The following is a 26,641-nucleotide window of genomic DNA, read 5'->3' as shown; positions in this document are numbered from 1 at the left end:
AATTGGGTTGATGTTGCAGTAACTTCCTCCCTTAGCAGGTGTTTTCATACTGCTGCCTACAGCTAGTGGCACAGTGGGCATTCATGGAAAACCGGGAGGTTTAACAAGTCAGCATTCGGGGTTTCAGTTCTGTATCGTGCAGCCACCCAGCTGCCCTGAATGCTGAAACAGAGCTGGCAGAACCGGGCTAGTACAGGAGAGTCTCTTGTACCTGTATTGTCTCCACAGAGGTTGGTTGGGGGTTCAAACCAGGGCATGTAGCCCACTATAGACAGAGATAGGTTTCATTGAAAGAAATAATGGTTTGGGTTGAAAGGGAGCTTTGAAGATCAGCTAGTTCCAGGCCCCCATCATGGGCAAGGACATCTTCAGCTAGACCAGATTGCTCAAAGCTCCATCCAGCTTGGCCTTGCACACTGCCAGGAATGGGGCAGCCACATCTTTTCTGGGCAACCTGTTCCAGTGCCTCACCACCCTCACAGTAAGAATTTCTTCCCAAGTTCTAATCTAAACCTGCCCTCTTTCAGTTTAAAACCATTGCCCCTTGTCCTGTCACTACAGGTTTTGTTAACAGCCTCTCTCCATCTGTCTTGTAGGCCTCCTTTATGTACTGAAAGGTTGCAGTAACGTTTCCCCAAAACCTTCTCTTCTCCAGGCTGACCAACCCCAACTATTTCAGCCTGTTCTCACAGGAAAGGTGCTCCACGCCTCTGATCATTTTCATGGCCCCCCTCTGGACTCATTCCAACAGGTCCATGTCCTTCCTGTGCTGAGGACCCCAGAGCTGGGTGCAACACTGCAGGTGGGGTCTCACCAGAGCAGAGCAGAGGGGGAGAAGCCCCCTCCTTGACTTTAAAGTTTTGTAACTGTGTCTTGTTTTTTATCCTAGGCTTTGTCAACCAGAAGCCCACCAGGCCCACAGAACACCATCGACCATCAGTGAGTATCCCCTGCTTTCACAGTATCTTCAGAGGGGAAAAGTAGGTGGAATAAGGGGACCTTCCCCTTCAGGGGAAGGCTATTTCTGCATTCCTAACACTATGCAAAAGAGATGGGAATGGTGTGAAATGGTTTATAGCCCTAAATATTCTGCCCTTTTACTTACTCGCAAATTTTTGAAAATGAGGCACTGCTTGAAAAGATCCAGGCTCCAGCTCAAGTGTAGTATGGAGGTTGTGAGCAATCAGAATTTGGGATGTCCACGTGTCAGAGAGGCACCTTGGAGTAGCTGGTGCAAAGCTGTGGAGAACTGCTGCAACAAGGAGCTCAGGCCCTGATTCACCTGTGGCCTCTGCAGTATGTGGAAAAGGAGAATAACATCACTTTGCTCCCTAGGAATCATAAGAGAAAGCCCATGAGATGCTCCAGTGCTACACCAGTTAGAGATATGAGTGTCCCTCGGGGACAGGGGAATGGTGGGGACCTGCTGCTCTGGGTGCCAAACAAAAGAAATCTGAAATTTTCCGTAAGCAAAAGCTGCCCAGCAAACTGAGCCTTCAAGTCTGCCTGCACCAAGAGCAATGGGGCAGTTTAACACATGTTAAAAAAACCCAGGTGAAATGAACAGTCTTAAAAAACCATCTTAAAATTTATCACCTCCTTACACTAAAGAGTGATTCTCTTCAGGATTAAGCTCTGGCTGTCATCCAGTGCCTCTGCTCCTGCAGCACTCAAGAGCAGACTAATCTGCAGATCTTGGCCGTGGGCTGTGACCTACCAACACCCAGCAGTGCTGGTAGATGTGTCAGCAGAGCCCAGGCACCCGCTGCTGTCCGCCCTCCCCTCCTGCTCTCCCTCCCGTCTGGCAGGGAGCTCACCTGGCAAGGCTGCTGGTTCCCAGAGCGCTCAGAAAACGCAGCTGCCCTTGGCTTTTCTGATGGCAAGGCTTGTACAGGTGCTCTCACAGGGACTTCAACTTCTCCTGTGCTTTTCAGTGTCGTCGGTGGGCTTTGGGCTACAATGGCAACTGAGCAGTCTCCTCCTGGGGTGCACAGCCAGCCCTGCCAGTCCCCTACGCAGCTCCCCAGCCCCAGGCACCCGCTGGCCCCTCACACCCTGGCAAGGCTTTCCTTCTCCCACCCTTTTTGACATGCAGAGGGAAGATTTGAGAGAGCAGAAAATGTTTTCTGATCTGGGATGACAGAGCAGGAGCTTACTTTCATTTAGATAACATTTACTTTATACCCACTGCAAAGCCCCATAGCACAGCTCACATGTGACGTGCCTGTACTGCCTGAGATAAGCAGAGTTGCAATTTCTGCTGGCTAGAACTCTGCAAATATTTTTTTGGAAATGGCCCAGCACCAAGCAAAATTTTGAAGACATCAAATCAAATAGTATCAAGCCATGGAAACAGAGGTCATTGTGTGTGCGTAGCTGTCTCATCCTTCACATTTCTGAGGCTGGAATCATTCTAGATGAACACTCACTTTACAAACAGCAAAAGTCAGCCTTGTCTTGATAGAGTTGCTGACTGAAGAAGTTCCCATAAAGCCAATTAAAGGAGAAGTAAACGTTGAGGAAGGAGAAGAAAAGCTGGAAGGAAAAAAGATAGAGACTTAATGCTGTCTGTCAAGAGAGCAGTCATGCGAGGCAGAGGTGGGTGTGCACCTCCTGTCCTGGAGCATGCTCATGTGACACCACACAAGCATCTAAACCAGCCCCTCGTAAATAGTTTGGATGTGCATGGGAACACAGTTGGATGTGCTGCTGCTTGGGCTATGTTACCTCTCCTCCTCCCTCCCCCAGAATCTTTTGGGAACTGCTCTCTAGCATCTGGTAGTTCATGGGTGGATGACACAGCCCAGGCACACGGCAATGATTTTACAGTTGCTGCCAAGGCTCGTGTCACTGGCACAGTTACCAGGGCGTTGTTTTGACCCATTTTTCAGCTGCTAGGTCTTGCAGAAGGCATTTTAATGATTAACCCTGGACTTCCCCATCCTCAGCAAAATGATAAAAACCACTGGCCTAGATTCATCCCAACCTAGTTTTCAGCCACTTAACTCAGGTTTGCGCCTCAGAGCTTGTCACCCCAGTGACCCATCAGGGCCATTGTCATGGGAGCCCTCAGGCCGCTCCCCTCCAGGCTCCTGCCCGACACGAGGGATATGGCACTGACAGCCCTCCCTACTGCTGGGATCTTGCTCAAAGGTGGTTTTGCTCACTTTTGGTCTAATTTTTCCCTTTGCATTTCCTTCTCCACATTGCATAGCTCATTGTCTTTACAGTTAACAAGAAAAGCTACCCATAATTCCTGCTTCCCGTAAGAAACTTTAAACACCCAGAGGCCTGTAGCTGAAATGGAGCACATTTCTTGCTTTCCTCTTTCCTAAATTGCTTTGCTCTAGCCTTTTAAATCACTTTTATTGCGGCTTTCTAAACTCCCTCCAAGCTGTTAATAACACTTTAGCAATGAGGCATCCAGCAGCCTGCCCAGTAATCCTGATGGAGCTGCACTAGCCTTCTTTTTCCTTGCTGTCCTACCACACAGCAAATTCCCTCTTGTATGCTTTTCAGCTAACTCCTTCTCTCTCAGCTTTGCTGCTTCACAGGTTTCTCTCCTCCCTCAAACATCTGGAGTTTAAAAGTCTTTCCTCTCAAGGTACTGACCTGTTGTTTTCTAGACTGGAAGGTCTAACAGCCCTCAGCTGGATTCAGTGTGTTTGAAGCCAGGCTCTGCAGCCCTGGCATGTGGTGAGGAGAGCAGCAAGGTGCCTCCTCTGCTGCTGGAGCAGCTGGAGGAGCATGGGAGCAGGCTTGTGGTCCACCAGCTTTTGTCCTGTGCACATCCTGAGCTTGGGATTTCCCTGCCACAGCCTCTCACTAAATTCTAGGATCAGCAGAAATAGCTGCACCAATGTGCCTTTGAGATGGAGGCTTAGGTTGGGATGGCCTCAGGAGGTCTCCAGTCCAATCTCCTAGCTCTAGCTCCAAGCTGGATCAGTTGTGAAGTCAAAGCAGAATGCTCCCGGCTTTGTCCCATCAGGTCTTGAAAGTCTCCAAGGGTAGAGCCTGTGCGACCACACACAGCCTGTTCCTCTGCTTGCTGTCCTCAGGGTGCAGAAGTTTCTCCTTTTATCCAGATTAAAGCTCTCATTTTTTATTTTATTTCCATTTTCCCATATTAAATGGTACAGAACTTTGCCACAAATACAGCAATAGTATGAACAGCAGCTTGCTTTTCCTTTGCTCTTGAAAGAAACACAGCCCTCTCTTTTCCTCTCATTTCTGGGGTGTGCATGGTAAGTGGAGCCTGCTTTTGTTTTTTCAAAAGCACGTCTGTGCCTCAGAGAGTTTTACCTGGAGATTTTCTCCATGCAAACCAAAGCATCAAGAATAATTAACAGTGGGAAATTATGTAAGTGCTAAGGGAAACAATGGCTCTTCTGTGGGCCTGCAAGCAAGCTGCCAGGAGCTCTGCTTCTTACTCACCACGTAACATAAAATTAGTTTGAGGATTGTCACAATGCAGAGTTTAAATCAGTAAATCGTGTGTTTTAACTCAGATTTCTGCACTACTTTTCCCATTATTGCTTTGCAAATACTGCTGTATGGTTCGAGCTCTTGGGCTTGTAGCTTTCTTTTCAGGTCTTATTTATTGCAGTGGGAATCAGATACCCTGCAGCCCTTGAGCAGGAGAATGAATAAAAGGAGTAAGAGAAGAGTCCAGTTGCTAAACCCTAGTTGCTGCTAGTAGAACTTGCCATCAAGGGCACGGTGCAGTGTAAGTAAGTGTAGAACACCCACACGACCAAGTGTCACCAGCTGTCCATCGAGTGACTCCAGGAAAAACACCAGACTATTTCTGACACATGGAGGGCACAGCATAAACACAGCTTGGTCAGAGCAGCTGCACTGGGCAGGAGCCTCTGTGGCCAGGGCAGGGCAGAGCAGAGCAGAGGGAGGGTGGCACTGCACTGTGGCCACTCACTCTGCTGCCTGTGGGAGGAACACTGAGGATGCTCCCAGGCCCAAGGAGAGCAGAATGAAGGCACCTCCTCTATAGGACAAAGTGTCCTTAGAAAAGCACTTCAGGGTTCTTTCCTTCACTTCTGGTTCTACATTTACATACCTGCTTTGGGGCAGTTTCTGGGGTTTCATATAGTAAACAGGTCCTCAGTTTTTTCATTAAAGGATGGTAATGGATGAATTTTATTCATCCCAGCTGCAAGACCAATGGTTGGGATTGATCTCATCTTTAGAGGAATGGTAATTCAATAGATAATACATGGTGAGTCTGGGGCAGATCTGGAGCCATGCTAGTGCATGTGAAAATCTCTCTTCTTTGGCAATGAACTAACTGACACACAAAAGCATTTATTTCTTGTTTACTCACTCTTCACTAGTGGATGATCACAAAGCCTTGGTTGACATGGCATGGCAGAGCACTTTGCAGTCTGGATTTACCAGCTCAATTCTCCACTTATCTCTGCACCTCACCATGACCTCCATTTCAAGGAGCCATGCCTTCCAAGCCTGACAGCCCAGCTTGCTCGCCTCCCAGATCTCTACAAGGCCAAGGAAGAGCACCCACTTGTCAGCTGATGGCTCATCTATTGAGTCCTGGAGGGCAAAATCAAGTAGATTTAATTGGTAGCATGAGGTGCAGCGGTCAAAGCCTGCAGAAGACTTTTCAGTATGCACTGTATACTCCCTCATGCAGGTAGGGACAGATTTCTCTTGTACCCAACATAAACCACCTCTGATAACACCAGTAAACCCCATACCAGTTCCCTTTGAGTCATACATCAGTTCCCACTCATGGGAGGGCTGTGCTGATGTGGAAACAAATAAAAGCCGTAAGAGCAGTTTGAGGGAGCTGCATTCATTGAAACTCAGATCCCTTACAAATACAAACAAAATAATCTCTTTATCCATAAAACTGTAAAAGTAGCATAAAGATTACACAGTCCTTTAGCTGAGCCTAGAACCTTAACTCATGCAAAGGTTCTGGGAGCTTGATCTGGGGCATTGCAAGGGTTGTATTGTAATGAGCTCACAGACTAAACTGGTGCCAAGTGATAGCAGAAGTCGGCAGGCAGTGTGCCAGTGGGGTATGGGAACTAGACATGACAAGAGTATCTGTGTCTCAGCAAGCCACATGCAGCTCGATCTTTCCATTCACAAAAAAAATTAAGTAAGGGTCTTCTTGTGTCTTCAGAGCCTGATTCTCTCTCATAACACCAATAATTCATTCCCTTCCATGACAGGTGCCCAGAAAGCAACAAGAAGCCATTGGGACAGTCCACAATATTATATGATTACTCGGAGGAGGAGCTCATGGCAAGCATCGAGCAGGAGTACTGCCGCTGAATCCAGTTCCACAGCAGGAGAATGTCAGGCATGATCCTGGGAGCTCAGCTGGAGCAGAACTGCTACTGACAGAACAACAGTGAGACAGCAGGGGAGAGGTGGGTGGTGGAGGGTGGTGGCGCATGAGAGGCAGCGTGGCTGCTTGGGGAGCATGGAGGAGAAAGTTCACCTCATCAGCTCTGGGTGAGAGCACAGAGATCCTCACCAACTGCTGATTGCTGATCGGTGCCACTGGAAGAGGGACCGGTTCATCTTAAGAGTCAATATTTAGGAGCTCTTTTCTAAATGCTGTTTATAAATGAACATGTACTAGAATTGAAGTGTCACTCTAGAGGTGTTGAAACGTGGTGCTTTGAAGGAAGATCTTGCTTTGACTTAGTAAGAAAAATGCATCAATATCATTTGAGCCAGAACCTACTTACGGGGATGTTGAATGAAATTCATGTTCCTGCCACTTAAAATGTGCCAAATGTACTCCTTGCATTGTGCAAGCCTCAGGTCCAGGTCTGAACTTGGTACTGTCTCTTTCAATCTGGTTCCCAGTAGGGGAGGTAAGAGGAGAAGGGGACTGAACCCACCATCCAGTACACAGGTAGTGTAATCCCAGAGTTCAAATCCCACCACACAGGCAAATCAGGCTCCTGAGAGCATCAGGGAACACAGAATTTGTATGATCCCTTTGGGGCAGGATCCTAGCATAGGTGTCCTACCTGGGGCTCCTTGGTGTGGATTCTCCAGTGAAAGCAGGAGGCACATCCCCATTTCAATCACCCACCTGGAGAGGGACTTGCATGCTCTTGTAGAGCAGCTGTTTGTGATCAGTTTTCAGAATTACCAGTCCTGGCCTTCCCCTACACTTTTATCCTAGAAGAAAAATCACTACATTTTACCATTAGCTGACCACAAAGTAAAGTGGAAAGTTATCTCTCCTAAGGAAATAGTACTTTTTCAGTGCTCACAGACAGGGAAGCCTGGTATATTTGGTTTCTGCTTTTATTTTACTTGCATCTTAACATATTATAAGCATCTGCTTATTATCAGAAGTAGAAAAATACTTTATTTCTATCTTCAGCTGAAGCATAAAAGGCATCAGATGAAATCTTCACTATGTGTAAATGCAAGAAGAAACTGCAGGACACCTCTTAAGATGCTGTATTTTAAGTACTTTTTGATTCCTGGGACCTGTGAAACAGAAATAAATGCATCTTATTCTATGTAGCCCTCCGTGAAAGCATCAAATATTCTGAAAAAGGCTCTCTGGCTTACCTGGGAAATCATCCTCTGGTACCTGCAGAGACTAAGCAGGATGCATCCCTGGAGGATGGCAGGTGGGATGCCTTGAGGGGGCACTAGATCACACCCCAGGCACACAGACTCACACCCCAGTTGTCTTCCCTGTAGCAGCCTTCAGCCAGGCTGGACATTGTGCTCTGCCTGGGAGCCCAGGGGTGGGCAGTGGGAACGAGCCAACCTCCCACAAAGCTGTGCATTCCTGGAGGCAGGAGCTCCCAGCACACCAGCTGGGGCACATCAGCAGGACCAGGGATAATGGTTTTAAACTGAAAGAGGGTAGATTTGGGTTGAGCATAAGGAAGAAATTGTTCACTTTAGGGGTGTTGAGGCACTGGAACAGGTTGTGCATGCCCTGTTCGTGGAAGTGTCCAAGGCCAGGTTGGATGGGGCTCTGAGCAACTTGGTCTAGTGGAAGGTGTCCCTGCCCATGGCAGGGGGTGGGACTAGATGATCCTAAAGGTCCCTTCCATCCCAGGCCATTCTATGATTCTGTGATACCTTGGTGGCCCAGAAATAGCTGGAGTAGAGAGCAGATGTCCTTGAATTGCTAGAAGTTGGGTGGGCCCTCTGGAGCAATGGCTCTCTAACCCTCCTCGGAAATAATCCAGTTTTGAACAATAGCACTTCATTCACAGGAACAGTCATTTTTAGACCTATTAATGTCACTGAGCTGTGGCAGGAACACAGTTTCTCTACAATGTGTCAAGAGTCCACTCAGCAGATCTCCCAGAGCTTGTGTTAGTTTTCAGCAGCTCTCAAAGACCTACTGGGATGAACAGACTCTGCCTGTGGAGAGCAGAAGAAACAGTGACCCCAGCACCACAGGGGACCATGGTACTCACTGTAGTGGTTTAGATTTTCTTTCAATTTGGATTTCATTCTTTCAACTAAGACCTTCCGTCAAGGTCCCCAGAGTCTCTGGCACATGTGGGGAGATATTTCGAGGAGCTCAGTCACAGCTGCCCCTTCGTGAGGGCAGGCCCAGTGGATTGCTGCTGTTTTGGGTGGTCTCCAATGACACAGCAAACCAGAGGAAAGCCACGCTGCTGTCAGACCAGGCTGTGACAGGAGCAGGCAGGGACCAGAGCTCTGCCTGCCCCCAGGGATGTGCCCTACCTGCCCTCACAGAGCTTCTCTCTGTGAGGCTGCACTTGGTGACTGGCCCAGGTAACAGCTCTACAACCCATGTCAGGCTCTCCTACAGGAAAGCCTAAGTATTAACAATTACAGAAATTGGCTAATTAAAAAGAACACCTAAACCGAACATACTGTTAAGCTGCGAAAAAATCTCTCTCAACTGAACACAGCAAAGCTGCTTTATAAAATGAGTTTCTAAAATAACCAAGATACAAGCACATTTCTGTACCTGGAACAAAGGCGCAGTGGGTTTCACAGATAACATTTTCATCATCACCAACAGAAAAAGAGGAGCTGCAGGAACACAGGAAGGTCCAGAAAGGAGTGATGCAGCTGGGACAGTCACTGCACCAGGGAAAAGGTGCAAGAAGTAAGTTTGGGGATGCAAGGAGGGACCTCAAACTGTGGCATGGTCTTGGCAGGCTTTCCCCTGTGCCATGAAATGATGAGTGCTCAGCACTGAGCTCAGATCACAGAGCCAGCCAGCACACACAGCTCACAGCCATCTGCCTTATTCTCATACCATGCAGAACAGGATGGTGGTACCCAGCCAGGTTCCCAGTCTGCCCAAGAACTGATGGGGACTCTGCTCCTCCACCCGCGTCATACTGCACCCAGCAGCACGCCAGAAAGGGATAGTGGCAGTGGGGCTGGTGCCCAGCAAGGCACAATTACAGTTTAATTACCTGGTGTCAGTGTAACTCTGCTTTTGGTGCACCCTTTGCTGAGGGAAAATAGGACACTAGATCATTTGTAGGTAAATAATAGTATGGAAGCAGTAGCTGTGCCCATGACAGATTTCAGGAGAAACTTCTTGAATTAATGGCTTTTTCAGAAAAAGGACAGTTGCACTATAGAGATCACTTTGCCTCATTTCAGGGAGTGAATGCTGACATCCTACCAGCTGAATTATGGGAAAGTTCCTTTTCATGGTATTTCTTTATAACCACCATCAAATCAAAACTGCTTGAAGGATAAAAAATTACTCAGCTTGCCAGTACTTCCTGCCCCTAAAAGAGTTTGCTGGAATTAAGCAGGGTTCTGGAGAGTCTCCTATTCATCATTTTGGAAACTGCCCTCCTATTCAATACCTGCAGCATAAGACAGGATAGCTGACGATGGTTTTTGAGCTGACATTATTAATCTCCATTAATAAACCAGGAAAAGGCCACTGCTTTTAACCAAATCACATTATTCATCTAACAAAGACAAATGCTACATGCTGCATTTTGCACTAGTCCAAAAGGAGCAAGAGAGCCTTGCTGAAACAGAGCCCCCGCCCCAGCAAGGGGGGCTGCAAGGGGGCAACAGGGGCCCACAGGCCTGGAGCTGTGCTACAGGAATCTTATGGAGCTCCCCACCACATTTGTCAGGGAGGTGTAGCACCAGCTGCCTGGCACAAACTACATCCACAGCAGGGCTCCCCCTTGCCCCACTCTGGACACAGGTCATGGCAATTATTTTTGCACAGGGTGAAGTGGGTTAATCTGGGCAGTGATAACCAACAGAAAGAAGTTGCTCTGAACTCAAGAGATGCTACAAGAAAGGCAATTAAACCTAAGGCATTCTTCCCATCTAAGACAAATTCTCCCAAGAAAGGGTATGCTCCCTTTCTTGTGAGTTTTCTGCATGTTTAAGATGTGCCCATTGCCTTCTGCACACATCAGGACATAAAACCCATCAATTTCCTTCTCCTGCACCAGAGGGCTGAAGCAGAAAATGAGGAAGACTGTATTTGACAGAGGATGAAAGCAATCTGGAAAGAAAATGGCTCAGTGCTAACATGCTGCAGGAAAGGGAATCCCAGGACAGCCTGGACTGTGAGACATGGCTGAGGCTTTGCAGCTTCCTCCTGGACTGTCTTCACCATTTCCTCGGCCTGCAGGTTGCTGGGTTTTGAGTCATGATTTACTCTTGCTGCACGCATGGAAGTTTGCCTTCTCACAGCCAGAGCCTGCCTGCCTCAAGCTGCCTTGCCAGACATGAACGGAAGGTAAACAGGCAGATGGGCTCACAGATTAAACTTCAAAACCAGTCAGAAGATTTACCCCTGCAGATGAACTCAAGCCAGAGGCAGTCCTGGGGCAGGACTCAGCTCGTGAGATGACATATGAAGGATGTTGAGTACAGCTTTCACAGCTGGAAAGGGAGAGTTAGCCAGAGCTGTGGCCTCAGTGGGAGAAGCACACCAAGCGTGCAGCACAGGCCACCTCTGCAGCATCAGACTGGATTCACTCTTCCAGTGTCCAGGCTTCAAGAGGATCTGTGCTCGTTGGTTTGCAAGGCAACTCAAGCTGCTGCTCAGCCCAAGGTTTGGTGTACAACCACGCAGGGTGGTGTGTGTGACAAGCAATGCCACTCTGCAAAATGAAGCATTAAGCCAACAGGCATGTTTGAACACAAATGCATTTTCCTCAAGAAAATGATTTCTTTTCATGGATTTAGAATGGCTTCAAGACAGAAAGACTTGCCCTCAACAATGCTTGTGTCAGCAAAGGGGCAGTTGGGAACGCTTCCTTGAGTGCAGGCTGTTTTCTCTCAGCAGATGAAGCTGTTCCAGACTCCAGCCCCATTAGGATGTGTTCTGAGTGCACCTCCTGGCTGCATGGAACAGCTCAGATCACATCTTGGTTCTAAGGAAAAGCAGAAAGGTGAGCAAAGACTGTGAAATCCATTGCCATGTTTCATACAAACAGCCAGGGAAACAAAATAAAAATCAGCAAAAAAAAACCCCAGGTATTCTTAGGGATATAATTGGATGCTCAGAAAAATCTTCCTTGAAAAATAGCAGTAGGGACAGGTAGGATATCTTCCCCTGGGAGACAAAAGCATTGTGGCAAGCTGCAGAGCCCAGGGGCTCTTTGAAGAATTTGTGCTATTCTGCCAGAGCATTGAACCTGCACCTAAGCTTTCCCTTCCAGTTGTTCTCCTGACGAGTAAGCAGAACCATCCATGAGATCTTCTCTTTCCACCTTCCTCACACTTGCAAGAACAATGTGCTCTTCTGTGGACAAAACCTTGAGTCACTGCTCCCAGGTAGCTCTGAGGGCTCTGCCTGCAGAGACTGAGCCACCTTGCAGTGAAAGGCTGTGACAAAAAGCTGGAATCATTACACCTTCTCCCTTCCTGCTGAAATACTTTCTGCAGCTCAGGAACTGGTCAGAGGGAAACAGCAGAAAAATGTAGGTATTTGCTGCTGCTGTCCCATCTCTGGACACCTCCTTCCCAGCTGAGACTGGGAGGCAACACCCAGCCTGCCAGAGCCACTTCCCCACCAGAGCAGGAAGAGCTGGGGCTAGCACAGCCATCTTTTGAGTTAAATTCTCATCTCTGCCTTATTTCCAGCATTCACTCCATGCACAGCTTGCAACACCACCAGAGCAGCACCCAGCACATCCCTTCTGCTGACAGCTGCTGGAGGCTGGGCTGGAAGCGGTGTGGAGCTGGGAACTCTTGTTCCCAGAGAGCACAGAGACGCCTCAAGCCCTGGTGGGGGTGTGCACCTTCTACCAAATACACGAGACGAGTGGTGTAAAGTCATAATTGAGCGAGCACTGGTCACCCAACAGGATCCAAAAAATCCTGCCTTTACAGATAAGTGAACTAGCAAGCTCCAAAGTCTTCCACTGGCCTAGACATACAACCTAATACTGAAGATTCACATAGTTCTGGAGTGGACGCCTATGAAACCTGAAAATTCATGATTTTTTTATGACTTAAAACCAGTCACGTTACATACATTTTATTTAATAAAAGTTAAAAACACGTACAAAAATGCAGTTCCATTTCCTTAAAATATAGGCTCAAAATAAAAAGACTGAACGATAGAGTTCAGGCAGTAAAGTGCAAAGACAGCAGCTATGCCAGTCATGCTTAATCCATAAATAACCCTTACACAGCAGGAAGGAACAGACAGAGCAGACACAGCCACACCACGGCACAGCTATTCATGCACATCCACAAGAGAACAATCCACACATCCCAGAATGGGCTGCCAGGAATTGCAGGCCAGGTACACCCAAACAAGGAGGGAGCAGTTGCTTTTCCACATCATGACACACATACATGACACACTTTTTAAAAGTCTGTATTCTCCAGTCCACTGTTTCCCCCTCCGTGATGCAACAAACATGACAATTTATATAATTATGACACGAGTTTCCAAACTGTTTTCTCAGGTGAGCACCATAAATGGTTAGTCTGTAAAAAAATGTACTAAACTGGCTACTGAACTGAGACAGGACATGCTTCCCCTGGTTAAAAGCATGCAAAAACAGCATCCAAAAGCCAGACTTCTTGTTCTAAGGTATTTCTGAGAAAAAAACCAAACAAAAAAGTAAGAGCAGCAACATCTCTTTGTTCACCACAGAAACTCGGAAAACTGGGTAGCAACAGAGAACAGCAACACCACACGGATCCACTTCACCAGGAAAAGAGGTTCCAGCTGAGCCCTTTGGAGAGTCCAAAGCAAGCTCCACACACACACTCACTGGCACGTACGCTGGGGTCAGTGGAATTACAGCACGTGTCAGTGAACAGGGTGTGGGCCTTTGAAAGGTCAGGCACAAAAACTTCAGTACACTTAGCACAATACTCCAATTTAGTGCAGTTTGAAAACTTACTACTGTTAATTATAACTACAGACTTTAGTATAAAAAATAATGAGTAGCTTTAACTGAAACAGGTCCCTGCCGATTCCAGGCGAGTGCCAGCTGAGATCGGCAAGTCAGCACTTACACAGATGAGATCCATGCTGTGCCCACACTGGGAAGCAAGACCATGATTTCAGAACAAAGCAGTAAAAGAGACAGCGCATTCCTAGGTATCCACATTTGACGCATACAGGAAAAACAATCCTCCTCAGTGCTCAATTAAGCCTCAGTGCAGGAGTGGCTGAAGGCAGAAGAGTCCAGAAAGTAAGCACTCCAGAAATATTTAATTCAGTGGGGAGCTGCCTCTCAGCAAAACACCTGGTGCTTTGCTCTCCTGTCAGCTCTGCTACAGGACATACGCACTCCTTCCGCACCAGGGGAACGGAGCAGTCCAATTGTGCTACGGGCATTTTGTTACTCATACCATGCCAGTACAACACAGCACTCCTGCAGCCACTGCTTCCACTTCTCAACTAGCATTACACTTTGTGTAAAAGAAAATCCATTCAACAGGGAGAGCGTATTGTTTAATAGAAAAGGGTGATTTTATACAAAGTACTATGGAGAAGTATAAGGCCACATGAAGAGCATCATCAAATTGACATGGTGGCTATTTCTTAACTCAGGACACAATTAGTACTTCCTCTGGTGCTTTGATACAGGTAAAAGAAAGCCTTGAACAATTTCATATAAGGTGCACAAGCATCCACAATACAAAAAAACCCTTCAATTTTCTATTTCTCCTCTACTCAGAAAAATATAGAGACCCACTAATTTTTCATGGGCTATCTTGCCATTTTTGCATTTTTCAGTTTACTTTGATATGTTGGTTTATAGGACCAGAAATAAAGCATAACTTTTAGTGTCAAAATTTCTGAACAGTGTTTGTGCTTCTACCTCCATCAGAGCAGTCTGGCTCCTCCAAACTTTGCTCCAGTGGAGTGTGGACTCAGGAGTGCTTCTACCAAAAGCCACATTGGCTTCTACTTGCAAAGGGTATGAATTCATAAAATGTTGAGGATTTCAACACTTGTATTCTCAAATTAAGTCGTTCTGGTTTGGTTTGTTTTAAAAATGACTGATGCATTTTGATATCCAAAGTCACCTGCATAAGAGGGTGCAATGTCACTAGCCTATTGCAGGATCAGGAGCTGCAAGTATGAAAACACCAACCAGTAGGAGTTACCAAATACTAAGTGTTTACAAAACAGTCTGAATGCAATTGTTTAGGTTTACTGAAAAGGAGTTTTCAAAACTCTGGGTCTCATCCAGCACAGCCCTACTAATGCAGGTAATTTGCCTGCATAACAAGACCAAAATGAACAAATAGAAAATATATTTGGTATAGAAAATAGTAGTATAAAAATTAAAAACCACCCTGTTTTACTGTCCATCAAAATATTAACAGCAAGCATTACAAGTAACTTTTTTTAACCTATTGCCAAAATAATTTCCAAAGAGTTCTACTTTCCTGAAGTGCTGGTGATTGCAATTGCCCAAGTACTGAAAAAAACAAACAGGGAAGGGATGAGGAAATATGACAGATTTCTCACATAGCACTATCAACAGAGGACCTAAACTGCAGGAAACTAAAGTATGCACAAACATGGGGAAAACAAAAACCATTGCCCGTTCTGTTGTTGCCATTGGAGCTCTTCCTGATCTTCACAAAGTTTGCAGAGAAGGTGCTTCTTCACTCTAGCCCTGGCAGACAGGTGATGGCACGGGGATGAGCATACTCAGAGCGCTGCTGCTCTTGGGTTTCTCTGCTGTGGCAATTCTGCTGAGTTTGCCAACCTCTGTCTGCCAGCTGGGGGTTTTCTTGGTGGTCATGTGGCGGCGGGTGTGCTTCGTCAGGTGGTCGCTGCGCATGAAGCGGCGCTCGCACACGGGACAGGCGAACTTCTTCTCCCCCGTGTGCGTTCTGCGGTGCCGTGACAGTTCATCCGAGCGGGCAAACTTCTTGTCACAGCCATCCCAGTTGCAGCTGAAAGGTTTTTCTCCTGCAGGACATAAAGGAAGCCTGTGTTACTTTTGAGAAGCTGTGCTGCAGTTTTATCAAAGAACTAACTTAAAACCTGCCTTGAAAAAACCAACAAGTTTCACAGAACTGCTCATGTGTGCAGTCAACACAAGCTTAAGCTCAATTTCTGTTCCAGAGAAAAATAATAGGTACCGTTTCTACTTACTCCCTTGTATCTCTTTAAGTGTTCTTTAATCAAGTCTGGTTTTTCAGTTGTCCAAAATCCCAGTTTAAAGATACAGATCCTTCATAAAGATGCCTTATCCACTGACTAAACTAGAAGCAAGCCCCTTCCCCCATCCCTGTGTCTCCACATCTCTATGGCTGCAGCATGTCATCCACAAATACTGCAGGCAAACAGGAAGCCTGGAATGGAGCCTCAGGGTCCTGCTGCTCCAGTCATCCAGTCCCGCACGCAAACACACCCCAGCAAGCACTCCTGAGGCACAGCCTGTCCTGCCAGCTCAGGACCACAGACCAGTGATGGCAGCAGTCAGCAAGGCTGCCCACATCAGCTGCTGCTCATCCTGGGCCACTGCTGAACATCCCACCTGTCCTGAACAACCACAACTGCAACTACTGCCTGCAACTCCTACAGAGCTCCAGATAAGCATCTACCACATGGCCCAAATTTATGGGGACACTTTGGAGCGGAAGACAAGGGGCCTGCAGAAAGGAAGCCCCATAGGAGTGTTCATATTTCAGGTGTTGAGAGAAAAGTCTGTGTCTGCTGGATGTGCTCTCACCTAGCTAGTCAGCATGCAGGGGAAAGGTAGAATAAGAAAGCTGAACTACTCTTCCTCCTGGGTCCTGTAATGTGAACTGGCTAGCGAGGGGTCAGTGTGTTTCACCTCCCATTGTCTTAATGATGATACAGGGACACACACAGGCTCCCTATGGATCAGCACCCATATGTGCACAAAGCGAGACACTTGCTGATAGTCTGTTTATCCCGGAGCACCAGGTTTAATTCAGCAGCCTCTCAAGCCAGAAACAGAAGCATCATTCTACTTCCGAACTATGGTTTACAAGAATTATCAGCTTCATGTAGAGGTTAAGCTCTTTCCCCAAAGGAACTGTAAAGACAAGCTGGCAAACTAATGCAAATCCCATCACACAAGCTGACATCCAATAAACCAGTGACTGATCACAGCAGGTAGGGGAAAAAAGTCAAGGAAAACCAAAAATAGACAGAACTATCCTGTACCAATCTCCCACTATGCCTATCCTTCAACACCAAAAATAATCCCTGAGAAGTCAAAGTTAGTTTTAATTTAACAAGATCATGGAACCAGGAAAAGTGTAAGTAAAACACATGTATCCTGTTTCCACACTGACCAAATTTTATGGAGCAAATCAGTTCATATTAATAACAATTAATTTCCATTTACCTCTAAAATTCCCTTCTGTAACTGAATAAACAGTTACATTCCTGTGGCAGCTATACTTCCTAACACAGCAGCCCAAAATCTCAGTGCATTCCCATTTAGCCTAAACAAAACTCTGGGGGAACAAAAAAAAAAAAAAAACAAACCAAAAAAACCAACCAACCAAACCCACACAAAACCAAAAAACAACAACAACAAAAAAAGGCAGCTTCTGAGTTTCCCTTTTCTTTTACTCATGTAACAATTAAAACCAACTACCTGTACTATGTTTTGCTTACACCAGACCTTTCCATGTCCCAAAACAAGGGACTTGCAGAATTCATTTCAATCTAGTCCAGATGGCAGGATTCCACTTACATCTAAACACACGCACACAGACAGCAAAGCTTCACTCCAGCTAAAGCCTGTGAAATTCAGCTAACACTACAAGGTCAGCTGAGGTCTGAGAACAAAGTATGTCTTGTTTTGCTTGTCCACAGAGAATGAACATTCCTTCCATCCCTGATACGAGCAGAAGCTTCCCTGCCACCTGCTTCTTCCCTTTCCCACCCCCCTCCCGCAAAAAACGTGCATTTCAGCATCCCAACACAAGCAGTGCCAGAGCCCTCTCGTACGCACCAGTGTGGGTGCGAAGGTGCGCTTTGAGGTGGGAACTTTTGAAATAGGTTTTCTTGCACCCAGGGAAGTCACAAACGTAATTCCTCCGCCTGGAGAAGTCCAGCTGGGGGGCGCAGGTCTGGCCAGAAGCGATGAACATGGGAGCAGGAGCGAGGGGCAGTAACTTGGTGCTGCCAACAGTCACCACGGTCTGCGGGCACTGCGGTGTCTGCGTGACAGCGGGCTGCGGAAGAACCAACATCACAGTCCCCTGAGGCACAGAAGGTCCCATGAGTACAGGCTGGGAGAGCGGGGCTGTCTGCGGTAAAATAGGCTTCATGGGAGTTGAGAGTGCTGGAGTTGAAGGCTTGACATACGCATTGATCATGCTGCTTTGTCCATTTAAAGGGATCATCTGACAGAGAACCTGGGGGCTTGAGACAGGGGCAGGTGTCACTGGGGTAGCTCTTTTTTGCAAGTCACTCTCACAATTCTTTGGTAAGTGGGTTTGCGGCGAAACAGGCCGGAGTGGTAGTTGCCCTTTATTGGTCACAATATCACTGGAGTCATGTGCATAAGGCTGATGTACTGGAGAGGTTTTGTTGATTAAATCATCCGCAGCACACATGTCCTGTGGCAGTCTGGAATGTTTTCGGTCATCCACTCCATACCAATCTCTGGAAGTGCTGTAGCCTGAAGTTACCTTTGTTTTCTCTTGCGCAGCATGAATGTGATGGTAAGCAGAACTATCACCTGTGTGACGTATGACACTTGTTGCCATGGCCCTGCAAGGCTGAGGTGCGCAGGATTCAGAGATCACTGGCTTCTGACTGCACTGTTGCCCCACACTGAGAACAGATGGCTTGGTTATGGGAGAGGCACCGGTCGCTGATGTGACTGAGCAGGCAGCTGTGTTTGCCATGACAGTCCTTGGTTTGGAGTAAGTGACTTGTGAGGAGAGGAGCGTAGCTGCCAACATCTCCACGAAGTCAGGGCTGTGCGGAGGAGTCATGCACTGCAAAAAAACCCCACACCAGCATGGATCAGTGTAATTCCATAGCACAGTTTTCCCCTATCTTTACTCTGAAAAGTAAAATTACAACCCCTCCCCCAGCATCTCAGAATATGCCTCTTAGGACAAAGTGGTTAAAGTATACTGCAGTGGTTTAATCCCAGATGGCAACCAAGTCCCATGAAGCCACTCACTCACTCATCCTCCACCCCCAGATGGATGGGAAGGAGAATCAGAAAAAGGTAAAACCTATGGGTTGAGATAAGAACAAGTTAATAATTCAAATACAGGAAAATGCAATAATAAAAATACTAATTGCAATAAAAAGGGAGATAACAAAAAGAGAGAGAGAGAAATAAAGCCCAAGAGAAACAAATGATATGCAGTACAACTGTTCACCACACACCTGGCCTGGCCCCAAGTGGTGATCGGCCCCTTCTGGCCAACTCCCTCCAGTTTATACACTTGAATATGATGCTCTATGGTACGCAATATCCCTTTGGCCAGTTTGGTCAGCAGTGTCCTACCCATGCTCTCTCACAGCTTCTCCTCCTCACTGGCAGAGCTGGAAACACTGAGAAGTCCTTGACTTAATTGTTACTGAGCAGTGCTTACCCTAAAACATCCGTGTGTTATCAATATGTGGCACTATTCTCATCTTAAATCCCAAATACAGCACTGTACCAGCTACTAGGATGAAAATTAACTCTATCCCAGCTGAAAACAGGACAATACCCACCCCATATTCTATGCCATTTATACCATGCCCACGCTTTTCAATACATCCCAATTAACCACCATCACTTTTTCTGTCTTTTGATACAGGTATCATTCCCTTAGTCTGTGGGCCATCCCACTGAAACATCTGTTGAGTTCATTTATGCATCACTTTGGGCTCCATCTCATAGCAGTCCCTTTAGGACAGGAAAAATAGTGTGTTAGGCAGGATTGCTGCCTGCTGAAGTCAGCTCTCATTCCATTGCTGTGTTTGTCCAGTTTCATCGAAGCCTGGTCTTCCTTAATCTGGGTGATTCCTACCGTAATACTCTCGATGTTGCACGTAGCCACCTCAGCAGTGGTGACATGAGTGTTATATGGCAACTAACATCATACAATCCACATCACTGGCTATTCTCATACAGAACCACATCCCTTGGAAGCAAACTGTGGACTTCCCTATCCTCCCACATTACCCACCAAGTGCACCCAGGTCCTTGGGCAAAAGCAATCCATGGATGGGTTTGTCACTGCCTGACACAGGAATAACCCAGATTGTTTTCCCCAGAATCTTTTTTCTGTGCACTACAGGGACTTTATCCCCCTTCCACAGTATGTAAAAGTTTTGCTTGGGCACAGCTGGCCCAGCTGGCAGATCCTCTAGTGCTGACTGCCCAGGTGGCCTTTGCTAAACGTGTATCCCATTGTTTGACGGTCCCACCACCCACTGCTCTCAGTAACAGTCTATTCCATGATTCCATTTTCCTGGAGACTGGTGCATGATAGGGATGTGATAAACCCACTCAATGCCATGCTCTTCAATCCAGGTGTCTATGAGGTTGTTTTGGAAATGAGTCCCCTTGTCTGGCTTAATTCTTTCTGGGGTGCCATGTTGCCGTAAGACTTGCTTTCCAAGGCCCAGGACAGTGCTCCAGGTGGTGGCATGGGGCATGGGATAGGTTTCCACTTATCCAGTGGTTGCTACCACCATCATAAGCACACGGTGCTTGCCTTAGTGGGTTTGTGGGAGTGTGATAGAGCCCATCTGCCAGGTCTCCCCATATATTATTTCAGCAATTGTCCTCCCCACCAAAGAGACTTTAAACTGCTCAGCTTGAGTAACTGAAATGTATGTTTCACAGTTATGGATAGCCCTACAATAGTGTCCATGGTCAAGTGCACCCCTCGATCATCATCCCATCTACATGTTGCATTTCTTCCTTGATGGCCTCCGATGCCATGAGCTCACCAGGAAATAAGTAATTCACTCTTGTGTTGCCAATCCAGATCCACCTGAGCCATTTCAATTTTAGCAGCCTGATCCACCTGTTGGTTGTTCTGATGTTCCTCAGTGGCCCAGCTCTTGGGTACATGAGCATCTACGTGATGTACCTTCCCAGCCAGGGTCTCCACCCAGGCAGCAGTATCTTGCCACAAGGCCGCAGCCCAGATGGGTTTACCTCTGCTCTGCTTCCATCACTGCAACCACCATCACAGGGCATTTGCCACCACCCGTGAATCAGTACAGAGATAAAGCACTGGCTGTTTTTCTTGTTCAGCAGTGTCTAAAGCCAGTTTTCACCTCTGCAAACTGACTCGATTCACCTTCTCCTTGAGCAGTTTCTGTAATTTTTTGTAGGATACTCCATACAGAAACTTTGCATCTCCAGTGCTTCCCTACAATACAGCAGGAGTCATCAAACAAGGCATATTGTTTCTGATTTTTTGATATCTTATTACACAATAGAGTCTCTTCAGCTCATGTCACCTCCTCCTCAGGTGGCATCCTGGAATCTCTGCTCTCTGGCCAGTCTCAGGAGTCTTCGAAGTAATCACGATGACTGGGGTTTCCAATTTGAGCTCCCAGTGTAGCCAGCAAGACGCACTGACTCCACACAGCATCAGCTACATGATGTGCAAGGCCCATCCTTTGCACACCCAGCCCAGCGCCGGCAGTCAGGAAGCGAGGGGAAGCTGTGCTTCAGTACCAATCACTCCCAAAGCAGCTGAAACCTCTTCGCAAGCTGCCAGTATCTCTTTTACAGTTGGAGTACAGCAGGCTTCAGATCCTCTGTACTCCTGACTCCAAAATCCTAGAGGTTGACCCAATTCTCGCATGGTGCCTTCTGCCAGAGGTTCCAGGTAGGACCATTCTCCTTGGCTGCAATGTAGAGCACATTTTTTGTATCTTGTCCTGCCTGGACTGGCCAAAGGGCTGGGACAGAGTTAATTTTCTGCATGAATTATCTCCTGTTTAATTTGTTCAAAGGCTTGTTGTTGTTCAGGGCCCCATTTGAAATCATTCTTCTTCTGGGTCACTTGACAGAGAGGGCTGACAATCAGACTGTAATTCGGAATGTGCATTCTCCAAAAACCCACAATGCCTACCAAAGGTTGTGTTTTTCTTACTAGTTGCTAGAAACGTAGCTGTTATTTTGCTAATCAAATCCATTGGGATCTGATGACATCCACCTTGCTATTTTTTTCTTAAAAACTGGATCTCCTGTGCAGGTTCCTGGACCTTACTTTGTTTTATGGCAGCTCTCAGAGGGATTTGGACTACTGTCTTCCCTTTCTCAAAAACTTCTGGCGCTGTATTGGTATCACCAATATATTGCAGGTGTTTCGGAACTGGATCAGTCCATGGCAAATGGTTCAAATTTCAGTCATGGGTTGTGCACACTGACTTCATCTGGATCTGTGGGTGACTGTGCCTTGCTCATGTCATAAGAAATCCCCTCTGGTACAGCTAATTCCCTCAGGTACCAGTTATCTCTCCCCACAGTGGCCCACCTGCCTGGGTGACATAATCTCTTTCCTGAAGGGATACCTTTCCTTCGCACTTGACAGAATTGCCTCCAGAGGCTGAAGACTTGTGTCATTTTTCCAATCACCTTGTCAATGCTCTCTTCCCTAGGAAGTCATCCCAACTGCTTGGCTTCCCTATCTCCTAATTCCAGACTACTAGCCCCATTGGAGCAGCCAGGTGATAATGCGCACAACTGGATGGCAGCTGAAACCTTTTCACGTATCCCACAGCTCCCTCAGGGATAGGGATCCAGAACCTTTTGTTTGCCTCTTCCTCCAGTTTTTGTGATGGCCCTGCTTCATCCCCCTTTACTAAATGAGCTGACTTTCATGTCCATTTCTTCTTGTGTACAAGGACAACTGATAAGGGCACAAGCTCATCCTCTGGCTCAGCTGCATCATCCCTTGCTGGGATCTGAGTAGTCACAGTGCATGATGCCACAGTCTGAGCAGCCACAAACAGTTGCTTAACCCTAAACAAGACCTGAACCATGTTCACAGTTCCTTGTCATTCACAGACCATGCTGGTTTCAACATCCTAAGGATATTCAAAATTTTCAAAATTCCCATGCCTGGAGGAGAAGGGGAAGACTGTGTGTGTCTTCTGCGCAGGTTGGCTTTCTGAGGCAAAAAGGTAAAAGATGCCATTATTAGCAGTTTCTAATAGATGGTTCCCCAAGTACAGAGGTGATGAGAGAGGGGCTGAGAGTATGAAAACCAGATTAGTTTCAAGGCCAGCAGTTCTGTGCTATCATAATCCAGTGTTACGAAGTGCAATAAAATGATAACCTTAGCCCAGCCCCCAGAGATGACACCACAACACAAGAGGAAACATACACAGCAAGTAAACTGTTACATAACACAACTGATACCAAATAATTCAACACTGTGATCAACAACTATTAAACTAATAAAATGAATCCTGGTAACAAATTTGTTTCAAAACATTCTGGTCAGATCTGTCATGGAGGAGAATCAGAAAGAAAAAACTCATGTGTTGACATAAGAACAAGTTAATAACGGAAATAAAGTAAAATATATTAACAACAATTGTAATTATTATTACAGGGAGATAAAGAGAGAAGAATAAAACCCAAGAGAAACAAGTGGTGCACAGCACAGTTGCTCACCACCCACTAACCAATGTCCAGGTCCTTCCCAACAGCACTGGTCATCCCAGTTTTTATGCTGGGCATGACACTCTATGGTATGGAATATCCCTCTAGGCAGTTCAGATCACCTGCCCTGGCCGTGCTACCTCCCAGCTTCTTGTGCACTTCCTCACTGGCAGAGCATGGGAATCTGAAAAGTCCTTGACCTGGGGTAAGCACTGCTCAGCAACAACTAGAACATCACTGTGTTACCAGCATGATTCTCATCCTAAATCACAAACACAGCATTGTGCCAGCTACTAGGAAGAGAATTAACTCTATCCCAGCCAAAACCAGGACACTACATTGCCTCATTTCATGGCCATTCTGAAGATGCTCAAAAGCATATTAATAAAAGGAAGGCAATGAGGCAGTTGTAAACCTGCATAAAACACTGCAATCACTGCACTACAGTCTTTTTCATTCCTTCCCCCTCAGAATGGGCACAGCTGTAAGAGGCTATGAGCAGAATAAACAGACCAGCAATAGATAGCAATACTGTACCTTTCTATTTCAAGCTCCCAGCAAGCCCTAGATCTTTTCCCTCATCATCTCATGGCTACTTCTAAGATAAAGACAAATGAAACTGCTCTCTCCCTCCTTATTCATCCACTTCTCTCTATGCTGTCTTCCTGCATCACCTCTCCTTCCTCCTTTACCACTGAAAGGTATCTCCTGTGCTGCTCAAGAGACAGTGTCAACACTGAGCAGCAGGAGATACTATGGCAGCTCCTTGTCAGGCTGCTCTTATCTCAGCCTCTTTCCTCTATTATTGCCCTTTTTCCTGGCAGCGGCATACTAGAAGCCTACTGGTTGAAATGGGCCTTAACCATCTAAAACCTTAATGACAGCAAGCCATTTTTTAATACCTACTTTTGTTGCAATATAAATTGAAACAAAAGAAAAAAAAAAAGTGGATTCAACCAACATTAGTCAGCTGGAATAGACCAATGTCTGGAGAAATAACTGACTACATGTACAAACACATAGTACAGAAACTAATTAAATTCCCTATTTCATAATGGTAATGTGTACTTTCTCTTATAATGACCAGTGAAGCATAATGTCGTCAAGGGCCTTTTTTTATACAGTGTTTGCAGATATGTTGATGCCAAATCACCAAGGCTCACTCTGCCATTCTTACTCAAAGTGCTCCAAGAAACCTACAACAGCCATCTTGACATCCCTGTCAAATCAAATAACCTGTCAGCAAAGGCTTTCACACCTAAATTTAACAAAACCCCCTATATTTGCTAAACCAGAGACAGAAAGAAAACCCTAAACTCAACATGTTCACCTCACTACTCTGTGCACACACACAAAGGGACACCTGAGCAAGTCTATCTTTTCCAGCCAAGTCAAAGCATTGCACGGATGTGGCATTCAGGTGTTGGGCATATTTATTTTGTGTTCATGTTTTTCTTACCAGTGTCGATAGATAGTCCTTTGGTAATTCAGCCGTAGCCTCGGCGTGCATTGTGAAATCCCCAGAATCTGAGAAGGGCGTGAGGGGCCTTATCTTTAATATGTCACCTTTCTGTGATCTTTGACCCCAGGAGCTCATACAAACAAGGGCTTCAACGGCTTCAATGTCGTTCTGCTCCAAGGTGCTGCAGGTAGACCTCTCACTGTCATGACGCTGCCGTTCACGGATAGACTCATAGATGTCCACAATGTCAACCTGAGTGTAATCACATTACTGGCTATTAGGACAAGTCAGAATACAAAGCCCACACCACCCACACACTGTCTGCTCACAATGAAGGTCATCTGAAACAGATCCCATGCCCATGGCAAGCCTTTTACCAACTGGCTCAACTCTCACTCTCCCCCCTGCAGCTTGTCTCCACAATCCCTTCTCTTAAAAAAAAAAAATTAAAAAAAGGAAGACGTGTGATTTTCCAGGAAAAGAACAGGTATCTGTGTGTGGCTCACATTTCCAAGCTTACTTTCCTGGATTACACTGCTCTGAATAAACACATCCCATGCTTGCACACAAGCAAAAAAGAGGAAAATGCTGACTTCCAACCCTGTTTAAACAAGGCTGTTTCCTGAATCCTTTAGAAGACAACTGCTATTTGGCACTAATCTCATTCTGGAAACATTTATAAAATAAATTTCAGCTGTCAGTAAGATGCTTTAAGGTATGATCATTGACTTGGAGTACTGCACATCACAAAAGAACTTTAATCTTATTTTTAATAGGGAAGCCAGGATGGGGAAAGGATGGAAGGAAAATAGTCTTCAAAGTGCAGTGGCAACTATTTGTATTGTACTTTAGAAAGGTCTGATACTACAGAGGTGCTAGGTATCTTAAATGCACTCTGAGTAACATGAAGACAAATGTAATCACACTGATTTGTTTCCAGTTGCAAGCATCACAGAGTATTTGTGCGTGCATGTGTATGCATGCAAAACACTTGACTTCTCTACAAAAGGATATCCAAACTTCATAAAGCTCTCACAGTGCTTGGCAGTGGCTCCAAAAGCTATGCTGCACTCGTGGTTTATTACTCACACGCCAGCTCAGTCTCAAACGAGGCATCCAAACTCTTCCAGTCTTTAGACACACCAACTAACTTGAAGGCTGGGATTCAGAAGCATGGACCAAGCCTCTTGAGCCTACTGCTGTTACACAGAGTGTTTATATACTGCAGGAAAAAGGTTTTAACTCAAAAGGCAACACCACACCATTAGCATGGCCTCAAGCCCTAGAAGGAATTCTTCTCAATGGGTGACAGCACTTAAGTCAATGAGTTTTGTTACTGAGTTAAGTAATGTAGGATGATCCTTATTCAATCCTTATTCAGTGTCACAAAGATGTAAAGCTGTGTGACACTGTCTACACTCTAGGGATGTGGAAGCAAACATGCTAAATATAATGGATCAAAAATGTTGGTACCATACTCATAGAGGACTTTCACCTAAAACACGAGGTACCAGGAGATATCAAGATTCAGGGGTTTGGAAGAGGTAAAAGTGATTAACAGCTTGGAGAGAGACTTCTAAGAACTCCCATTGAAAAACCGATAATTTTCCATTGAAAAATTAGAGGAAAACACGATGTGTGCCTGCAAGCCTGGACCCCAACCGCCTGTCACACCGGGGCCACGCCAGGCGACGCTCTGCACTGAGCTGAGTCTGCCAGTGTTCCTCTAAGTGCGCCTGCAAACAGCGGGTTTATTTTTTCCAACCTTATGTTTCAGACGAGTAGCTTTCCGTAAAGAAATGTGGAAAAAAAAAAAAAAGTGCCTCGCTTCCTCAAAAAAACCCCGAAATCCAAAAAAAATCCTCACAAAAAAAGCTCTTTCTGCAGACGAGCGCTGCAGCCCGGGCTCCCCGGCTGCTGCCAGGGAAATGGCCAGCCGCGCCGGGCGCCTGTCCTCACATCACCCCGCCGGGAACTACGTGCGCGGGCTGCAGGCAGGATGGGGACGGGCAGGAGGCGAGGGTAGCACGGGCTGTGGGCAGGATGGGGACGGGCAGGAGGCGAGGGTAGCACGGGCTGTGGGCAGGATGGGGACGGGCAGGGCGGGTCGCTGGCGGGA

At 46.4% G+C, this 26,641-nt stretch overlaps 1 protein-coding gene and 1 long non-coding RNA gene across 2 annotated transcripts; one reads left to right on the top strand and one right to left on the bottom strand.

The window, feature by feature from the left end:
• Positions 1–884: 884 nt before the first annotated feature.
• Positions 885–7,533, top strand: LOC108449277. Its single transcript, XR_001865426.1, has 2 exons — positions 885–939; positions 6,213–7,533. It is a non-coding gene; the product is annotated as an uncharacterized LOC108449277 (long non-coding RNA).
• Positions 7,534–12,471: 4,938 nt separating this feature from the next.
• KLF11 (Kruppel like factor 11) lies at positions 12,472–24,789 on the bottom strand (the record flags this gene model as incomplete). Its single annotated transcript, XM_017744910.1, has 3 exons — positions 12,472–15,400; positions 17,427–18,420; positions 24,520–24,789. Coding segments are annotated over 3 exons (1,569 nt in total), but the record flags the coding sequence as incomplete, so codon positions are not given.
• Positions 24,790–26,641: the final 1,852 nt, after the last annotated feature.

This window comes from Corvus brachyrhynchos, unplaced genomic scaffold, assembly GCF_000691975.1.
Source record: "Corvus brachyrhynchos isolate BGI_N302 unplaced genomic scaffold, ASM69197v1 scaffold116, whole genome shotgun sequence".
Classification (NCBI taxonomy): Eukaryota; Metazoa; Chordata; class Aves; order Passeriformes; family Corvidae; genus Corvus; species Corvus brachyrhynchos.
The sequence above is the reverse complement of the archived record's forward strand: the minus strand, read 5'-3'. Positions and strand labels throughout refer to the sequence as shown.